The 20,645-nt window shown below is 47.2% G+C and overlaps 3 protein-coding genes across 3 annotated transcripts; 2 read left to right on the top strand and 1 right to left on the bottom strand.

Moving 5' to 3' along the window:
* Window positions 1-44: 44 nt before the first annotated feature.
* Window positions 45-3,442, top strand: LOC126982201 (nudC domain-containing protein 2-like). The gene is made up of 6 exons (XM_050834077.1): window positions 45-211; window positions 1,091-1,192; window positions 1,446-1,553; window positions 2,027-2,230; window positions 2,798-3,076; window positions 3,389-3,442. Exons 2-5 carry the CDS (start codon window positions 1,100-1,102, stop codon window positions 2,936-2,938), a joined length of 546 nt encoding a protein of 181 aa, XP_050690034.1. The 5' UTR covers window positions 45-211; window positions 1,091-1,099; the 3' UTR covers window positions 2,939-3,076; window positions 3,389-3,442.
* A 308-nt stretch (window positions 3,443-3,750) lies between these two features.
* Window positions 3,751-9,004, bottom strand: LOC126982199 (116 kDa U5 small nuclear ribonucleoprotein component-like). Its single transcript, XM_050834075.1, has 5 exons — window positions 8,939-9,004; window positions 7,937-8,239; window positions 7,385-7,572; window positions 6,750-6,918; window positions 3,751-6,494 (listed from the first exon to the last, which is right to left on the bottom strand). Exons 2-5 carry the CDS (start codon window positions 8,225-8,227, stop codon window positions 4,215-4,217), a joined length of 2,928 nt encoding a protein of 975 aa, XP_050690032.1. The 5' UTR covers window positions 8,228-8,239; window positions 8,939-9,004; the 3' UTR covers window positions 3,751-4,214.
* Window positions 9,005-18,733: 9,729 nt separating this feature from the next.
* LOC126982024 (mucin-2-like) lies at window positions 18,734-20,413 on the top strand. The gene has a single exon (XM_050833744.1). The coding sequence runs from the start codon at window positions 18,734-18,736 to the stop codon at window positions 20,369-20,371; it is 1,638 nt and encodes a 545-aa protein (XP_050689701.1). The 3' UTR covers window positions 20,372-20,413.
* The last annotated feature ends 232 nt before the right edge of the window (window positions 20,414-20,645 follow it).

The following is a 20,645-nucleotide window of genomic DNA, read 5'->3' as shown; positions in this document are numbered from 1 at the left end:
TATCTCTCTTTTCTCTCTCCGACACACGAAGGCGCCGTTAAAAAGGAGGTAAACAAAGAAGGACCATCATCGTCATCATCAGGGCTAAGGGCAGCCATCCTGCTTCTCTTGAATCCTTATAAATACACCAAAAACAAGCCACAAATCAACAACGGAGGACACAGAGGGGAAATAAAAGGAGTAAAAGAAGAGAATAAGGCGTAAAATAAAGGTTAGTGGGTCGTAAACTGTCATAGAAGGCGTTAATAGACTAATAGAGATATGAGCGGTATGTGATTGCCGCCTACTTGAAGCCATACACCTGCCCTGGCCCTCATTAGCGGCTCACCTGGCACTTGGGAGGCACTGAGGGGCGTAGCATGACTGTTGATTGTTGACTTTTACTCTTTGTACAGCGACGGTCGTTGCTCAAGGAAAAAAAAAATACATATGAATAAAAGCCATTCTATAATATTCCCGTAAAATAGAACAGAAAGAGCGGCCTATGTAATGAATAAACGCCTTTCTATGTAATATTCCCGTAAAATAGAACAGAAAGAGCGGCTTATGTAATGAATAAACGCCTTTCTATGTAATATTCCCGTAAAATAGAACAGAAAGAGCGGCCTATGTAATGAATAAAAGCCTTTCTATGTAATATTCTCGTAAAATAGAACAGAAAGATCGGCCTATGTAGCAGTAAAGTAAAATAGCTCAAGGGCAAAAAAAAATATAGATATGAATAAAAGCCTTCTGTAATATTCCCTTAAAATGAAACAGAAAGAGCGGCCTATGTAACAGTAAGGTAATCATCCCAACAGTAAAGTAAAATAATGTATAGTAAATTAAGCAGCTCTAAGGTCATAGCTCAAGGGCAAAAGCAAACCAAAAATAACCTACTAACACTCCTCTAAAAATAAATTCATATCATATTTTTTTCTCTCCCTCTTTCAGCTTCTATTTAAACCACTACATACAGCAAAAAAGGCACAACAAAGAGAAAAAAAACAAAAGGCTGTCTAATAATATGTGTTTTACCTCTTCTACTCCTATACCTGTCCAGTCCATTACTTTGCCTACCTGTCCTTACCTGCTAATCGTTCCTCTGCAGGGTCCCAGGATGCCCGACTACGTGGAGACGAATTTTGACGAGCGCAGCGGCTTTGTGCCATGCGAGACAGAGTGGGGAAGGTGGTGGCAGACGGTGGCCGAGGTGCGTGTGTGTGTGTGTGTGTGTGTGTGTGCAGTAAAGGAAGGAGCTCAAGGGTTAAGGGAAAAAAAAAGCATATCTAAAGACTCCAAAACTTCTCTGCACTCTTTTTGTTGTCCTTGAGCCGTCTCCTTTGCTGTAAAAAATAAAAAAAGAAAAGAAAAATGAAAAGTGGTAGAGAATTCCTAAAGATTGAATGTAAGGTTATGTCTCCACCTGTGTTACCTCTCCCTTACCTCGTTATCTTGATCGCCAGGTGCACGTGGATGTCAAAGTGCCGGAGGGGACGCGCTCCAAGGTGATTCAGGTGGAGGTGCGGCCGTCACACATCAAGGTGGAGGTGGCGGGGAAGATGGTGTTTGAGGTGAGGTCTGAGGAAAATAAATAAATGACGCTAAATGAAAATATAAGAAATAGAAAAAGATAATTCACTTGTTATGTCTATTGTTTACTATCACGGGAAAAAATGGAAAAAAGTAAATGAATAATGATAAGTAGAAATAAATATGCCTTTAATATATTCAGTCATGCTAAAAAAAAGAGTAAAAATGAATAATAAAATAAATAAATAAAATAATTCACTTGTAAAATATGATGTTTGCTGTTTTCTCTAATTGTGAACTCCCACTACTACTACTATTACTATTACTACTATTACTTCTGCCACTACTACTACTACTACTACTACTACTGTTACTACTACTACTACAACTATGCTACTAATTTTTCCCCTCTTCTACTACTACTATTACCACTACTACTACTACTACTGCTACTACAGAAAGAGAAATTATAACACATCTCAATACCATTTTTACCACCACCCTCCCACACCAGGGCACTCTGTTTGGGGTGGTGCGCGGCGACGAGACAGTTTGGACGCTGGAGGACCGGAAACTCGTACGCATAGTGATGACGAAGGCCGACACCAACACCAAGGAGAACGTGTGGGAGGGGCTGCTGAAAGAACGGTTCCTCGCCGACCCCTTCGTCCTTCATGAGATGCGTAAGAAGTTGGACCTCGAGCGTTTCCAGATGGAGGTGAGGATGAGGGTGGACGCTTGTGAATCCGCTAGGGAGTATATTTTTTCCTTTCCTCTCTCTCTTTCTCCTAACTACACTCTCCCTTCCCTTTTATCTCTCCTTTTCAGCTGTTCTCCCTTCTTTGCTTCCTCCCTCTCCCCCTTCTCTCTCTCATTGCTACACTTTCCTCCCTCTTTCCTTATACAACTATGCTCTCCCTTCCTCTCTCTCCCTCGTCATTGCTATCTCCCTCCTACCTTCTCTTTTCCCCCTTCACAACTATTCTACTCTCCCTTCGTCCCTCTCTATCTTCCTCCTCACTACACCCCTAAATTTCTTTGCCCTTCTCTCCCTTCCCCTACAAGTACAAACCTTACGCACACTCAGCAAGTCAGCAAGAAGATCAGTAATACAGCTCCCTTCCTTCCTCTACAGAATCCCAGTGACTCTCATTCTTCTCTTTTTCATCATCTTTGTTTTTTCTCTCCTTCTTCCTTCCCGTACAGAATCCCAGTTTTGACTTTCCCCCACACAATCCAGGCCTTGACTTTCCCTACACAATCACGGTTTTGACTTCCCTTCCAGAATCCCGGTTTCGACTTCAGCGGAGCGAATCTGAAGAAGAGCTACGACAAGGTGCCAAACTCCATCCTGCAGCAGTGGGAGGAGAAGAAGAAGAAACAGCAGCAGGAGGAGACAGGGGCGGCCAAGAGTGAGGGGAGCTGAGGAAGAGGAATGAGTTGGCAGCATAATATTAAAACCTTGATAGAAAGTCCCGTGAATATGTTTTGTTGTAGTTTTGTTTAATGTTCATGTGTGTGTGTGTGTGTGTGTGTCTCTCTCTCTTTCTCTCATTCCATATAGGCAGTGGCGTTCCTGAGGGTTTGAAATCGCAAAGTGAGGGAAAATTTAACCATTGCTGCTATGGCAGGAGGAAGCTAAATTCAGTGGAAATGGTCAAGGGCCCCATTTATATTTGGACACGAACACAAATTTGGGTCTCACTAAAGGGCCCCAATTTTCAATTTTGTAAACACAAATGTAACAAACATGTTATGTCAAACAAATACACTTCAGCTGCACACACACACACACACACACACACACACACACACACACACACACACAAATGGGAATGAGCCCAGATAAAATGTCTAGGAACGCCCCTGCATATAGGTTTGTTTTGCTTCCTTGGGTTTGAATATGTATTAGAATTCTTTGTTATAACACACACACACACACACACACACACACACACACACACACACACACACACAAAATAAGGATAAGTTAGATAAATATATAATGAAAGAAGAATAATACAAACTTAATTTAAATCATATAGACAGAAACTCAATAAACACACACACACACACACACACACACACAGAGGCAGATAGTATCAGGATAAGTTAGAAAAGTAAAAATATGAAAAAGAACAATACTAACTTAACTTAAAATTCTATACACACACACACACACACACACACACACACACACACACACAGCAAGCAGAACAAAACCAAACACAGTAGAGGTCAATGGTAGTTTGTTTTTTATTTGTACTTACAACGCAAAATATAAAACATGTCTAGAGCTAATCTTTCTTGCACTCCGCGGTCCGACTGGCTTGTAGAATTTATACATTAATAAACAAGATACAAGTTGGTGATTATTTCCAAACCACTCGTACTTGTGTTAGCCAGACCCAGACACACACACACACTCACATACACGCACACATCCACTCCAATAACTGTCGGAAATAATAGATGTAGGATGGATGGATTGTGGAGGTTGAGGATGAGAATAGTATATGTAAAGAAGACAGTAAAAGTCGCGGTAGTAGTGTTGGTGCTGTCCAGATCAATAGATGTAGGAGGGATGAAGTGTGTGGGAGAGGAGGAGGAGAAAAGAGAGTGTAGAGACCGTAGTAGTAGTGGTGTTGGCATGGTGACAGAAGGGGCAGGGGCAGGGGCAGGGGGACAGCATGGGCATGGGTCTAGGCGTAGTTGAGGGTCACGTCCTGCCGCGCCAGCTCCAGCAACATGGGGTCGTCGAAGAACTTGTTGATGGAGACGTCCTCGGAGAGCCCCTTCCTGCGGCGCGTCTTGATCATGAACTCCCTGGCCAGGTGCGTGGCCGGCTGGGGCTCCAGCGGGCGGATGACGATGCTCTTGTCCAGCGGGTCACCGGGCACGATCTGCCAGTGGTGGAAGACGCTGAGGCAGAAGGCCTGGCCCTGCGTGTGCATGCGCAGGTCGGTCTCAAAGCCAAAGGAGTCTATGGCAGGGATGAAGGCCTTGATGGTGTAGAGCGGTGAGCCGGCCACGGGCGCGTCCTGCGTCACGTGGCCGCGGCGCTTGGTGAGCACCGTGTACACGGAGGACACGCAGTCTGCCGGCGCCTGGATCTCCACGAAGTAATACGGCTCCATGAGGCGCGGCGTGGCCATCAGGAAGGCGGAGTAGGCCACGCGGCGGGCCGTGGGGATGACCTGGCCGCCGCCGCGGTGCAGCGGCTCCTCGGCGATGACGGCGTCCAGGATCTTGAACTTGCAGTTCCTGATGGGCTCCTCGCACAGCGGCCCCTCACGGGTGCCCCACTGGAAGCCCTGCACGATGGAGTCCCGCACGGAGGACAGCAGGTTCTTGTCCACCTCCGAGGGCAGCGTGTCGTCCACCAGGATGTTTGGGCCGCTGTGGTCCGGCCCGAAGGCCCAGATGGAGCGCGCCGCCAGCACGTCCCAGTCGTAACGTGTCTGGAAGAACTCCCCGAGGCGGCGGCGGTCCCAGGAGATCTGCACCACCTCGCCCTCGATGTCCTCAGCCAGGCCGCGCTCCAGGGGCTCGGCGATCATGGTCACCTTGTTGCGCTTGTTGGGGGTCTCCGCGAAGCACTTGAGGGAGGATGTGTCCACCACGGTCTCACAGAAGCTCACCACGGGGTCCGCCACCTTGATGTCGATCTCTGAGTACATCTTGCGCAGGTCGTGCATGACACAGTCCAGGTACAGCTCCCCGGTGCCCAGGATGACGTGCTCGCCGGACTCCTCCACGCGGTTGTTGAGCAGCGGGTATGACTTGTTGACCTTGCGCAGCCCATCCAGCATCTTGGGCAGCTCCGAGGGGTTGACGGGCTCCACCGCGATCTTGATCACAGACTGTGTGTTGAACTTGAGGGGCCGGAAGATGTGCAGCTCGCTGGAGGGCGGCAGGTCGGTGAGGGTGGAGGTCTTGACGATGGGCTCGTCGATGCCCTCCACCAGCACCCAGTTCCCGGCAGGCACGGCGTTCACCTCGATGTTGTAGCGGCCCTCGCTGACCCAGAGGCGGCCCACGGTGAGCAGGCGCGAGTCCTCCTCGTCCAGCAGTGTGTACTTCTCGCCCAGCACGCGCACCTCCTGGTTGGCGCGGATGGTGCCGGAGATGACGCGCCCGAACACGTGGAAGGTGGTGGCGTCCTCGTTGGGGTACTGCTTGGTGGTGTGCACCACCAGCGGCCCCTCGGGGTCGCAGCGCATCATGGTTAGGGCCAGCTGGCTGTCCTGCGGCCCCGTGTAGGTGGTCTCCACCTTGTGGCGGCCGGCGGCCTGGGGCGAGGCCACGTGCTGCACACACATGTCCACGAAGCCGTCAAAGTCCCCGATGAGGCGCGTCATGAACAGCTTGAGCAGCGGCCGGATGTTCATGCGCTGCTCCTCCTTGCTCATGTGCACGCCCAGCTCCTCCATCAGCGCCGGCAGGTGGGTGTCCACGTCACCCACGATGTGTGCGAAGATCTTGTACAGCGGCTCCAGGATGAACTCCACAAAGCTGCGCTGGGCGGTGGAGCTGGGCGGCTTCTTGCTGAACTTCCTGGTCCTGGGGTTGAAGTAAATGTCGCCCCAGAGGCGGCGCGCGAAGTCCTCGAGGGGCAGGTCGTAGCCGTACTGCTGGCTGTACATCTTGGCGAAGGATTTGAGGGTGAAGCAGAGGGAGTACTGGGAGGAGGCAAAGCACACGTTGCCCAGCAGCGGGGAGATGATCTGCGGGTTGTCCTGGTCTGTGTACTGCTGCAGCAGGGAGTTCACCTCCTCCACGATGTGCCGCAGCTTGTAGTAGGCGTCCTGCGGCGGCAGCTTCAGCTCCAGGATGAGGCGGTCCACCTTGTTGATGCACACCGTCAGGGCCAGGCGCTCCTGGGCCGCGTGCTTCAGCAGACGCTGCGTGTTCAGCATCACGCCCTCCGCTGCATCGATGAACAGCACCACGCCGTCACTCAAACGCATGGCCGCCGTCACCTGTGGGGGGACGGTGACTTAGGGGCTGTGTGGCGGGGTGTTGTAAGCTGGTAACAGTGTTTCAGCTTCAACAAAATATCTCACAGGGCAATAATGAAGCAAACTACAGAAAACACAACCAATGAGTCGACATCAACTTCCTAAAAGACAATAATAATAATAAAAACACATCCATGAGATAACAAATACATGCAAAAACACCACAAACCAGATAAATACACCCAATGCCCCCTCCACACACCATCACCCACCCACCTCATCGGAGAAGTTAACGTGTCCGGGCGTGTCGAAGATGTTGAGGAGGTAGCTCTTGTTGCGCACGTCCTGCATGACCAGCGTGATGGGCGTGGCCTTGATGGACAGCCCGCGCTCACCCTCAGTGAAGAGTGTGTCTGTGTAACGCACTGGCACATCCTCCTTGCTCCTGGGGGGGAGAGGTGTGGGGTGAAGGGGGAGAGTAAGAGGGAAAAAAATGGGTGTTGTTTTATATTTTTTTGAGGGGAAAGGGGAATGTGAGTGTATGGGGGAGTAAATCAGTGGTTTTAGATTTTTTAAGGCCAGAAATATTAGTTATTCTTATTTTTGGAGGGGAAAGAATGAGTTTTCTATTATTTTTTATACAGAAATTAACTTAAAAAAAAAGGAAATATAAAAAAAGCCCCAAGGCATACTGTATAAAGCTATATATATGTCCATCTCCATGCTATTTTTTAAGCTCAAGGGAAAAGTAAGCATGTACTCGACAACAAAACCTGCTGGCGCTGCACCTGGAAATAGTCACAAATGGATGGAGAGGCACCTTGATACTCCCTCATTGACAGCATTCAAGTTGTATATATATTTTGCAATACTACCGCACCTACCTCTACTACCACCTGCCCCTGTCTCACCTGAACTCCGGGTGCGTCTGGTGTACGAGGCAATCCATGAAGGTACTCTTGCCGTGGTGCAGGTGTCCGATGAGGGAGATGTTGCGCACCAGACTCGGGTTGTCCATCAGGTCGGCCAGGAACTCCAGGTTGTAACTTGTGCTGGGTAGGTCCTTCTCCACGTGGCTGAACTTCTTGATTTTGACCGGCTGTAAGGGAGATGAGGAGGAGGAGGAGTTGGTGAGAAAGATGAGGGAGAGGAAAAGAAAGATGGTGAGAGGAGGATAAAGTGAAAATGAGTAAATGAAAGAAAGGAAAAGAGAAGAATGGAAAGTAGAGAGGAAGTTTGGGTGAAAATTATTTAATAAAAGAACGGAAAACAGAAGAATGGAACGCAGAAAGATAGAATGAGAGTAATAGAAGTAAAGGGAAACAAAAGGAAAATGAGAGGAAGAAGAGTAAGAAGAAAAAAAAAAGAAAACTAACCAGTATTAGAAAAGAAAGAAGAGGAAGGGAACAGAAGTTAGAAGAAAAGAGAAAAAGAAGATGGCTAAGAAGAGGCAGAGGACTAACCTGAATGATTGGCTGTGTGAGTGGCTGTGCGTCCTCCTCCTGCACGATCGTCTCCACCTCTGGGCCATAGACATCAGCGGCACTTGGATAATACTGCTTGTCCTCGTGTAACACCACTGCCTGGGACGCCACCTCCTCCTCCTCCCCCGGCCCCCCCTCCTCCTCCTCAAAGCCATTCATGTCCTGCTCTTGGTCTGGGTAGTCGTCATCGTCCTCCTCCTCCTCTTCCTCCTCCGAGTCCAGCTCCGGCCCGATGTAGTTGCCGAACTCATCGTACAAGTCGACATCCATGGTTGTGTTTGTCTGTGGGAAGATTATTATTATTATTTAGATCCACAAAAGGGCATTAGTGAGACGACATGGATAATATAATAAAAGACTGACTAAAATAAGAAGAGAAAGAAAAGAAGTGAATGGAATATAGAAGATTAAATGGTAAAAGGAAAAATAAACTAATCTGCATTATAGGCTGGGTGAGGAAAAGGTAGACAAAAGGAAGAAAAAGAGGTGAATACAAGTCAGAAAATAAGAATAGGAGAAAAAAAAAGGGAAACACGATGAATGGGAAAAAGAAAGGAAGACAGGTTAAGAATGAGTAATTGGAGAAGAGAAAGATAGACTGAGACTGGAAGGCAGACAGGTTAAACATAGTGAATGGAAAAAAAAAAACAGAAGGCCAAACGGGATGAAAATGAGTGAATGGAGATAGGCGTCATGGATACAGGAGACATTTAGACACCGCTACATTTATCCCTATTCCAGCTGATATAAGGCACTTCACACGTTCCCAGACTAGTAATAAGTGGCCTAGTGTTTATATTAACTATTCCTCGCGTCCCCGGCCTTCTCTGTGTTGTAATTACTGGAAAAACTGTAAAAAAGATAAAATAAATTCAATGAACACAAATATTCAGAACCCGATACATTTATCCCTATTCCAGCTGATACAAGTCACTTCATACCTTCCCAGACTAGTTATAAGTGGCCAAGTGTTTATATTACCTGTTCCTCACGTCCCCGGCCTTCTCTGTGTTGTAATTACTGATAAAAATGGAAAAAGGATAAAATAAATTCAAATGAACAAAATATCAGAAGACCCGACATTTATCCTATTCAGCTGATACAAGTCACTTCACACATTCCCAGACTAGTTTTTGCCCTCACGCGTGTTGGGGCGAGGAGTGTAAACAACGCGGCGCCCTTCGTACTGTCTTGGCCACGGGACGGACACTGTTTTTCCTTGATTTTAAGCATTGAAATACAGATATAGGCATACAATATAGTAAAGAAACCTGCATTAACTCAAATTTATAGCTTAGTTGTAATGTGGTTTGATTTTGGGGCTAATTTAGGGATTCTGTAAAACGTTTTGCTGTCTTTCGTATGTCATTTTCCTTGATTTTGTTGCCTGAAATCCCACTCTAGGTTTTAAAAAGAGTAAATAAACCTATATAATCTTAAATCTATACCTTTATTGGAATATATATCAGTTTTATGGATTTTTAAGGATTTATAGAAACGTTTTGTCCCTTGTTTTGTCACCCCGTATAGTGGCGCGAGACTTATGGCGGGTGATCCTCCGCTCAAATCGTTTCTCATATTTTGTGTAATTTCCCGGTTATTCTAGCATGCCTCGCCTCGCCGTGCTCCCAGACTACAGCTGAGGCATCACAGCACAGCTCGGTGAGTAGAAAATATAAAAGTCTATACGGAAAAAGGCTAAAATAAGTGATGAAGTGAGGGTACCAGCTTGAACTTGTCACATTGTAAACAAACGGTATTATATTCAACTTTTTAGCTTTTATCTTCCAGTGTTCTCAGTTATGTATTCTTATTACTAAAATGCATTATATTATCCATTTTAGACATAAAGCACCAGATAGCATACGTTTTCAATGACCAAAAAGGTTGACATTCACTCACTTCTCTACGGTATCTTTTTTAGCCTTTCTCTGTACATTTTATCTTCCATCGCTCACCATTTTGCAGTATTTCTCTTTTAGACGTGACATAACACCAAATAGCATATATCAGCACTATCGCTTTTCTCTATCATTCCAAACAATATCAGTTAACCAGCACCGCTCCATACTTGGTGTTTTTATTCGTGAGATCTTGATTTACACAATAGATAATAGTGAACAGTGCCACCCAGCTGTTCATCTTCCCTTTCGAGCGATAATTGTGCCTGGGGACACCTGCGGAAGGTAAACATTGGTAACCCGGGTTTCACAGTGGCCGTGTGTCCCTGGGTGATGGATTATTTACCACCCCAGGGTCAAGGGCCAATGTGACGGCAGGGCCGTAATTTTAGCTGATTTCTTGAGGGGGCCTAGAGGGCATCATGGGCTTATGAGGATTGAGGGTAGGGTGGCGAGCGAAGCAAGCATGCGCAGTTTGGGGATTTTTCTGAAAATAAGCAATTTTATGGCCATTTTGAGGCCGATATAGAAAACAATGGGGCGGGGGGGAGCTGTAGACCCCCTTACCCCTCAAAATTACGGCCCTGGACGGAAATGATCAACGATTTGTCATTGCGTGAAAGCAGAGAGAGAGAGAGAGAGAGAGAGAGAGAGAGAGAGAGAGAGAGAGAGAGAGAGAGAGAGACGCAAGACCAGTAAGAGTATCCTGAGAAAAATCAATCGCAGTAATAATAATGATAATAATGATTGATGGTGATGATAATAATGATAATAATGATTGATGATGATGATAATAATAATAATAATAATAATAATAATAATAATAATAACAATAACAATGATAATAGCAGCAACAACAAGGAGAATAAATGAATGAATCGATTAATACACCCACATCATTTATTATACGAACCACAAACAGCCAATGTATAACAATTTCTGTCGTAGGGGGGGAAAGCGAAGGGAGGCAGGGGGAGGGGGAGGAGAGGGGGGATAGTCAGGTGAGGTTATAGGTAAGGGGGACCACACTAGTAAATCAAGGCCATTATGCTAGGTGAGAACACAATAATATTAAGCCATAAACACGAGGAGGAGGAGGAGGAGGGAGGAGTTGACAGACAGTGACCGCAACGCCATCTGCTCCCCTTCCCGCCCGGCACTTATGACGTCACGGCGTGCGTTCGATTCCCAGCGCAATAATAAAGATAAACACTCATATTTCGCATTAAACTTCACTATAAACACGCTTACTCCATTAGGAAAGACGGAGAACACCCTAATTTACTTTACTGACATTTGCATCGATTGGTTTTTATACCGTAAGTGAGAGAAAACGATTATTTGTTCGCGGTTTGTGTTTCTCTTTCCGCATATTCGAATGATGGTCAAAAATCCTATGGGGGAAAATTCTTGTCTCGTGTGTGTCGTTTCCATAGGCTTCAGTGACTCACGTGGCGTCTTACGAGGAGGTTGTTCAAGTGCTGGTGCCCGGTGTTTGGTGACTCGGTGGTGGGAACGGTGCAGAGAGAGATTAATGAGAAAGAGTTAAAGAAAGGTAAAAACAGGAAATCGTAAAATGAAAGAAAAATAGTATTAGGATCTCTCTTTTGCGTGATATATTTGTTGTAAAGGAATAAACATTGAAAGATACTATATGTTTGGTAATTGGAAAAGACCGAAATTTGAATATTAATGAAAAGAAAACTGATCATGAACTGACATTTAATTAAACAGAAAAATAAGAAGAAATAACGTGGAAATAATTATCTAAATCAACTATATACATTTATTATTATTATTATTATTATTATTATTATTATTATTATTATTATTATTATTAATGTTATTATTATTATTATTATTGCGTAATGTTATAAAGAATAGAAAGGTGAATGAGAGAGAGAGAGAGAGAGAGAGCGAGAGAGCATTACTTATTCCATTTCCTCGAGTCCTTATTGAATAAAACTTCCATCTCTCTCTCTCTCTCTCTCTCTCTCTCTCTCTCTCTCTCTATATTTCCTCCTCCTCTTCCTCCTCCTTCTTCCTTCCTTCCTTCCTTCTTTCCTTCCTTCCTTCCTTCCTTCCTTCCTTCCTTCCTTCCTTCCTTCCTTCTTTCCTTCCTTCCTTCCTTCTTTCCTTCCTTCTTTCCTTCCCCATCGTTTGAGTGGTTGACAGATTATTCATTATTGGTCGTCTTCTCCTCCTCCTCCTCCTCCTCCTCTTCCTCTTCCTCTTCCTCTTCTACACCACAGGGCCGCTATTTCCGGGTGTACTAAACCTAATATTCTCTCTCTCTCTCTCTCTCTCTCTCTCTCTCTCTCTCTCTCTCTCTCTCTCTGATTAGGTAGAAGTGTAAACGAGACATACAGACGAAACGAACATATAAATAAGTGATATTAACAAACAATTTATTATATGAGAGAGAACTGAGAAATTATATACTAAAGTAATTTAAAAAAAACTGAAGAGGAAGAAGAGAAAAAGGAAAAAAATACTAAAAAAAAACGAAAGGAAAGAAACTAATTTGTTAACCTGAAAGATTGAAAAGTAATCTCCCTAAAAAGAAAGAAACAAAAAAAGTAGAAAGTTAAAGAAAAAAAATTATAAGAGAAAAGTAGAGAATTAACCCGAAAAATTGAAAAGTAATCCTCCCAAAAATGAAAGAAACGAAAAAGTAGAAAGTTAAAGAGAGAAAAATAATATAAGAGAGAAGTAGAGAAAGCAAAAAGCAAAATTGAAGAGTGATTAGAAGAAAGCAAAGACGAAAAAGAAAAAAAAACATACGAAAGAAATTGAGGGAGAGATTGATTGTTTGATTGAAGTTTATTGTGAGGAAGAGAAAGAAAATTTATCCTTCTCTCCATCTCCTTCTCTCTCTTTTCATTGGTCCAAGTGGAAAGACAGAAATAAAAATAATAAGAGTAATTAAATAAGAAAGAAAAAGAAAGAATGACAGACAAAAAATGTGTATAAACAAATAAAAGGAAAAAAGAAGTAAAGACAAATAACAACAAAAGCAAATAATTAAGAAAGAAAAATAAAGATGGATAGACAAAAAATGTGTATAAACAAATAAATAAAGAAAAATAAGGGAAAAAAAAACTTGCATAACGTTACAGCTGCGCGTTGCTTCAGTTTTCACCTCCGTAACCTCGTCATTCTGCTATTACTCGATTCCCGAGGTCAGCATGGGGTCAGGGAGGTCAGTTCGCGTCACACAGCAGCTCAGCACACACCACGTGACCTCTGACATCGGCTGGCTGGTGCTGGTGGTGCTGATGATGATGCTGATGATCGCTGATGTCACCTTGGCCCGACCCGTGACAGGTATGTAGTAGTAATAGTAGTAGTAGTAGTAGCAGTAGTAGTAATAGTAGTAGTAGTAGTAGAGTATTATTATTATTATTATTATTATTATTATTATTAGTAGTAGTAGTAGTAGTAGTAGTAGTAGTAGTCAAGTATTACCCTCTCACACACACACACACACACACACACACACACACACACACACACACACACACACCTGTCTCCCTTCTAATGATCACCTGTATAATGAGTAATTAGGAGAGGCTGGGAGTCCATAATTACCTGCTCCACTTTTCTCACAAGCTCGCCACATTATTGTTATTATTATTATTATTTTATTTGTTTATTTATTTATTTACTTATTTATTTGCTATTCATCTAATTTTCTTTTCTCATTTTTCTTTTTGTATTGATTATTTTTTGGTGTGTGTGTGTGTGTGTGTGTGTGTGTGTGTGTGTGTGTGTGTGTGTGTGTGTGTGTGTTCCGCATTCGTGTCATTGGGTCACATCTCATATTTCCGTATGTGTGTGTGCGTGTGTGCGTATGTGTGTAAGGGTGGGGAAGTGAGACAGATGTGCGGTTGCTTGACACACACACACACACACACACACACACACACACACACACACATAATGACACGCCTTACTTTTATTTTTACCACCGAACAAAACTCTCCTCTCTCTCTCTCTCTCTCTCTCTCTCTCTCTCTCTCTCTCTCTCTCTCTCTCTCTCTCTCTCTCTCTCTCTCTCTCTCTCTCTCTCTCTCTCTCTCATTATTATTATCGTTATTATCATTATTTTTTCTCTTTCCAATGAAGGTAAAGGAACAGGAGACATACAAACAAGACAGACAACGACTAACGACCAAAATACGACTTCACGGGACTCGAACCGGGGTGCACCAGAACCCAAACCGACTCCTCAAACCACTGGACAAGCAACCTCCTTCTCCTCAGGCTCTGGGCAACACTTGGACCAGGACGTGACTTTTGACCCTATTCGACCAAGCAACACCCGACATGACCTTGACAGATTGGTGGATGTTTTTCTACCTTACCTAGACCGACCTCCTTCTTTACCTGACTCTTTATTAGCACTCAGAGACACACTAAGGCCTCCTAACACACACCTTTCCCTCCTGTCAAAGTTCCATGATCTTCTAAATGCTCAAAACCTCTTGTCTTATGATTCTTTACCTTCTAACTCATCTCCAATCCAAAGACCTTATCGTGGGGTTGATTCCTCCTCTCCGCCATCTCCTGTTACCTTACCCAAGTTCCCCTACTCGCCAATGCCCCATGTGACCTCTTTGCATGAGTCCCTGCCTATTGAATCTCTCTCTAGTAGTTCGCAAGACTCATATGCCAGCAACCAATCACCTCATGCTACCTTACCCACGGTCTCCCACTCATCATTGCTCCGTTTGGCTCCTTGGTATGAGTCCCAGCCTAGTGAATCTCTATCTAGGAGTTCGCAAGACTCATATCACAGCAGCCTACCCCACCGTATGCAGCCCGCCCTTCTCCTCTTTAGGGAAAAGGGACATAGCACTTTTCCCATCGTCACCGCCGGTCCGTTTGCCTACAAGAATGGAACTATCATCTTCTTCAATGGTGTCCCGGATTTCGGCATCCAAACCGCCCTTCAGAAACTTCACAACTTGCTGATGGAAAGACTTCATTCACTCACACGTCCACCTCCTCCTGCTGTCATTCCTTTCACCTCCGTCACCTCTCCAGCTACAACCATTCCTACGACCACTGCTGCAACCATCACCGCCACCACTACCACCAAGCCATCTCCGGTACATTTAGATTCAGGCGTTCAAGTAAACTTCAATCAAGGAGTCCCTGTTTGGTCCTCAGGAGGCTCCGTTGCTGGTCCCCTTCTCTCCCTCCTGCATAAAACCGTCCATGCGGTGACCAGTGATTCTACGCCTCCTGAAGACAACACAGACCTTTTAGGTGATGTTCGTGGTCCAGGAATCAGTGGTCTTCATGCAGCGGGGAGTAACAGTGAAGCAGTAGGGGCTACAAGACCCTATACTATGGTACCTCCACTAAGCAGGACCACCGAAGAGCCTCTGGAGTCACAAGAGATCGAATTGGAGACGCAAGCAGACTCATTTCTCTCCACTCTTTGGCACGCCGCTCTAGCAAACACAGGGACAAAAAAACTGCACTTCCCGTCCCTCCTAAAGCGTCTGCAAGCATATCTACTTGAAGACAACACGGAGAACTTGTCCACATCACCCACAGACGGCACAGAGGACAATCATCGTCCCCAGTACAGAATCGTAACCCGGGAAGATCCTGCTACTGGGAATGAGAGTGAAGGATCTGCAGTCACCGCCGCACAGTCTCAGGACTCTACAGGTACTCAGGGAACACAGGGCGACCAAACAAGCCAACGTGAGACGCCGGGACAAGTCGTCATCAGCGTTAGTCAGACACAGAACCAAAACCAGAATCAAGGACTGGTACCTTTGCTCCTGGTCCCCCACGCAAGTCCGTCACCGGCATCACAAGGCTATTTTCCTGGTCTTTTTAGTTCCTTTCTAGGCTTGAGTTCTCTTAGACCAACCAGTGTGAGTCCCCTGCCATGGTTTCCCTTTCAGTTCTTTAGGCCTTTGAACCTGTACGGAAGGCCCACTGGTTCTGCAGGTAACACCACCAGTACCGGTTCAGAAACATCATGTTGTACTTCGCCCTTCACCGTGGTCCCGAATCCTGAGAGTTCTGATGAAGGTTCTGGCGTGTATTCCTTCAAGGTGGTTCAAAGTGCCCTGCGTGCTGGGATTTGTCTTTCTGGTTCTCCCTTTGTGGTCACAGCTAACGGAGATGGTTCTAGTGGATTTCCCTTCACTGTATCGACTGGCCTTTACGGTTCTCTTGCAGGAGGTGACGAGAACTACCCATTTCAAGTGATACCAACACCGGATGGAAAAGGAGGGTTCACTTTTACCGTAGAACCACACCCAGACTACCCGAACCCCGGGGATTACCCGTTCACAATAGTGCCTGATCCCAGTGGCTCCGGTTCATCCTTCCTGGTCGTGCCAAAACCTATTGGAACCGGAGGAAACGCAACACAAGGACCCTCAACAGAGACAAGTGGTAGTGGCTCTAGTACCGATGGAGGAGACCATCCGTACCTTGTAATACCTGGAGGAGTGGAAGCAGGGGGAGGAGGAGAACCAGTTAACATAATCTCCAGTAATCCAAACAATACATCGGCGGAAGGAAAAGGAGAACCGTATTTGGTCATCTTGGAGTCGGTTGGTCCAGACGGTCGGCATCCGGTCTTGGTGTACCCGAGCCCGCCGGATGAGTTCGGGTCTACCAGCGCCCCGACACACATCTTTATCCCAGACCCAGACGCCCCAGCCTCCGCCACGGGTCTTGTTCCGGGTCTGCTGGTGGCCATTCCGCAACAGACCACCACGACCAGTACGACCACTACGACCACCACTACAGCCCCTACCACCACCACCACTGATAGCACTTCGACCATGCCTACCACGATTGCTACCACCGCTTCCGCTACTACTGTTGTCTCTACCACTTCTACTGCTACTACCACGTCTTCATCATCATCCACTACTACTACTACTACGACCACTACTACACCTCCACCCAGTACTACCTCCTCTACCACTTCCACTACAACTACTTTGCCCACTTCAACTTCCACTTCTACCTCCACTGCTGCTACTACTACATCATCTTCTACTACTATTACGACTACTTCACCTACCACAACTACTACTGCAACAACTACCCCAACCACCATAGAATCGACAACCTTGGACCCAGCAACGACCATGGAACGAGTAACTACCATGAAACCGACCACTACCGCCACGGAACCGACCACCACCACCGTGGAGCCGACCACTACCACCATGGAACCTACCACTACCACCATGGAACCGATCACCACCACCATGGAACCGACAACCAATACCATGGAACCGACAACCACCACCATGGAACCAACCACTACCACAATGGAACCAACAACCACCACCATGGAACCGACCACTACCACAATGGAACCGACAACCACCACCATGGAACCGACCACTACCACCATGGAACCGACCACTACCACCATGGAACCGACCACTATCACCATGGAACCGACCACCACCACCATGGAACCGACCACCACCACCATGGAACCGGCTACTACCACCATAGAACCGACCACTACCACCATGGAACCGACCACTACTACCATGGAACCAACCACTACTACCATGGAACCGACCACCACCACCATGGAACCGACCACTACCACCATGGAACCGACCACTACCACCATGGAACCGACCACCACCACCATGGAACCGACCACTACCACCATGGAACCGACCACCACCACCATGGAACCGACAACTACCACCATGGAACCGACCACTACCACCATGGAACCGACCACTACCACCATGGAACCGACAACTACCACCATGGAACCGACCACCACCACCATGGAACCGACCACTACCACCATGGAACCGACAACCACCACCATGGAACCGACCGCTACCACCATGGAACCGACCACCACTACTATGGAACCGACCACTACCACGATGGAACCGACCACTATTACCATGGAACCAACCACTACCACCATGGAACCGACCACTACCACCATGGAACCGACCACTACCACCATGGAACCGACCACTACCACCATGGAACCGACCACTACCACCATGGAACCGACCACCACCACCTTGGAACCGACAACTATCACCATGGAACCGACCACTACCACCATGGAACCGACCACTACCACCATGGAACCGACAACTACCACCATGGAACCGACCACCACCACCATGGAACCGACCACTACCACCATGGAACCGACCACCACCACCATGGAACCGACCACTACCACCATGGAACCGACCACCACCACCGTGGAACCGGCTACTACCACCATGGAACCGACCACCACCACCATGGAACCGACCACTACCACCATGGAACCGACCTCTACTACCATGGAACCAACAACTACCACCATGGAACCGACCACCACCACCATGGAACCGACCACTACCACCATGGAACCGACCACTACCACCATGGAACCGACCACCACCACCATGGAACCGGGCACTACCACTATGGAACCGACCACCACCAATATGGAACCGACCACTACCACGATGGACTGCAAACCACCACCACCATGGAACCGACCACTACCACCATGGAACCGACCACCACCACCATGGAACCGACCACTACCACCATGGAACCGACAACTACCACCATGGAACCGACCACTACCACCATGGAACCGACCACTACCACCATGGAACCGACCACTACCACCATGGAACCGACAACTACCACCATGGAACCGACCACTACCACCATGGAACCGACCACCACCACCATGGAACCGACCACTACCACCATGGAACCGGCCACTACCACCATGGAACCGACCACTACCACCATGGAACCGGCCACTACCACCATGGAACCGACCACTACCACCATGGAACCAACTACTACCACCATGGAACCAACCACTACCACCATGGAACCGACCACCACCACCATGGAACTGACCACAACCACGGAAACAACATCCACCATGGAACCGACCACTTCCATGCAGACCACCACCATGAAACCGACCACCACCATGGAACCAACCATTACCATGGAACCGACCACTACCATGGAGACCACCACAATAGAGTCGATCACTACCATGGAAACCACCACCTTGGAACCAACCACTACCATGGAAACCACCACCATGGAACCAACCACTACCACGGAACCGACCACTACCATGGAACCGACCACTACCACGGAACCGACCACTACCATGAAGACCACCACCATGGAACCGACCACCACCATGGAACCGACCACTACCACGGAACCGACCACTACCATGGAACCGACCACCACCATGGAACTGACCACCACCATGGAACCGACCACTACCACGGAACCGACCACTACCATGGAGACCACCACCATGGAACCGACCACTACCACGGAACCGACCACTACCATGAAGACCACCACCACGGAACCGACCACTACCATGGAGACCACCACCATGGAACCAACCACTACCACGGAACCGACCACTACCATGGAACCGACCACTACCATGGAACCGACCACTACCATGGAACCGACCACTACCACGGAACCGACCACTAACACGGAGCCGACCATTACCATGGAGACCACCACCACCATGGAACCAACCACTACCACTGAACCGACCACCACCATGGAACCCACCACTACCACTGAACCAACCACTACCACTGAACCGACCACCACCATGGAACCAACCACTACCAATGAACCAACCACCACCATGGAACCCACCACTACCACTGAACCGACCACCACCATGGAACCAACCACTACCACTGAAGCGACCACTACCACTGAACCGACCACCACCATGGAACCCACCACTACCACTGAACCAACCACTACCACTGAACCGACCACCACCATGGAACCAACCACTACCACTGAACCAACCACTACCACTGAAACGACCACCACCATGGAACCAACCACCACCACTAAACCAACCACTACCACTGAACCAACCACTACCACTGAACCAACCACTACCACTGAAACGACCACCACCATGGAACCAACCACTACCACTGAACCGACCACCACCATGGAACCGACCACTACCACTGAACCGACCACTACCACTGAACCGACCACCACCATGGAACCAACCACCACCACTACACCGACCACCACTACTACGTCGACCACCACCACTACACCCACCACCACCACTACCACTACACCGACCACCACCACTACACCGACCACCACCAGTACCACACCCACCACCACTACCACTACACCGACCACCACTACCACCACCACTACCACCACAACAACAACAAAAGCAACAACAACAACACGCCGAACCACCACCACCACCACCACCAAACGCCCGCTCATTCCCATCAACCCACACAGCGCCGATGGACAGTCACGTGACCTGAACCGACCAATCACGAGCGGCGCTGAGAGGAGAGGTAATGACGTCACGCGCGAGCCAGCCAATGGGAGACGAGAATCCGGACCTTTACGAACGCGGAGTAATACAAGATTCAGTTATTTTGGAACTAGTTTTTGGGGGCGTTCGGCGCGGAGGGAAATGCTGTGATGAAGTTTTTAGTGTTATTTTTGTTGTTTTTTGTTATTATAAGTTCTAGTGTTAATTAAAACTCGGGGCATTATCTCTCTCTCTCTCTCTCTCTCTCTCTCTCTCTCTCTCTCTCTCTCTCTCTCTCTCTCTCTCTCTCTCTCTCTCTCTCTTTAATAACATGGAAATAAGTTACCTGGCACTCATCAACCTGTCACGTGTTTTTTTCTCTTTTTTGCTTTTTCTTAATTAAATTTCACATCAAACATTTTTTTTCCGGTCAACACGAACGCGA

This window comes from Eriocheir sinensis, chromosome 50, assembly GCF_024679095.1.
Source record: "Eriocheir sinensis breed Jianghai 21 chromosome 50, ASM2467909v1, whole genome shotgun sequence".
Lineage (NCBI taxonomy): Eukaryota > Metazoa > Arthropoda > Malacostraca > Decapoda > Varunidae > Eriocheir > Eriocheir sinensis.
Note: the sequence above shows the minus strand (reverse complement) of the source record. Positions and strands in the feature narration are given on the sequence as shown.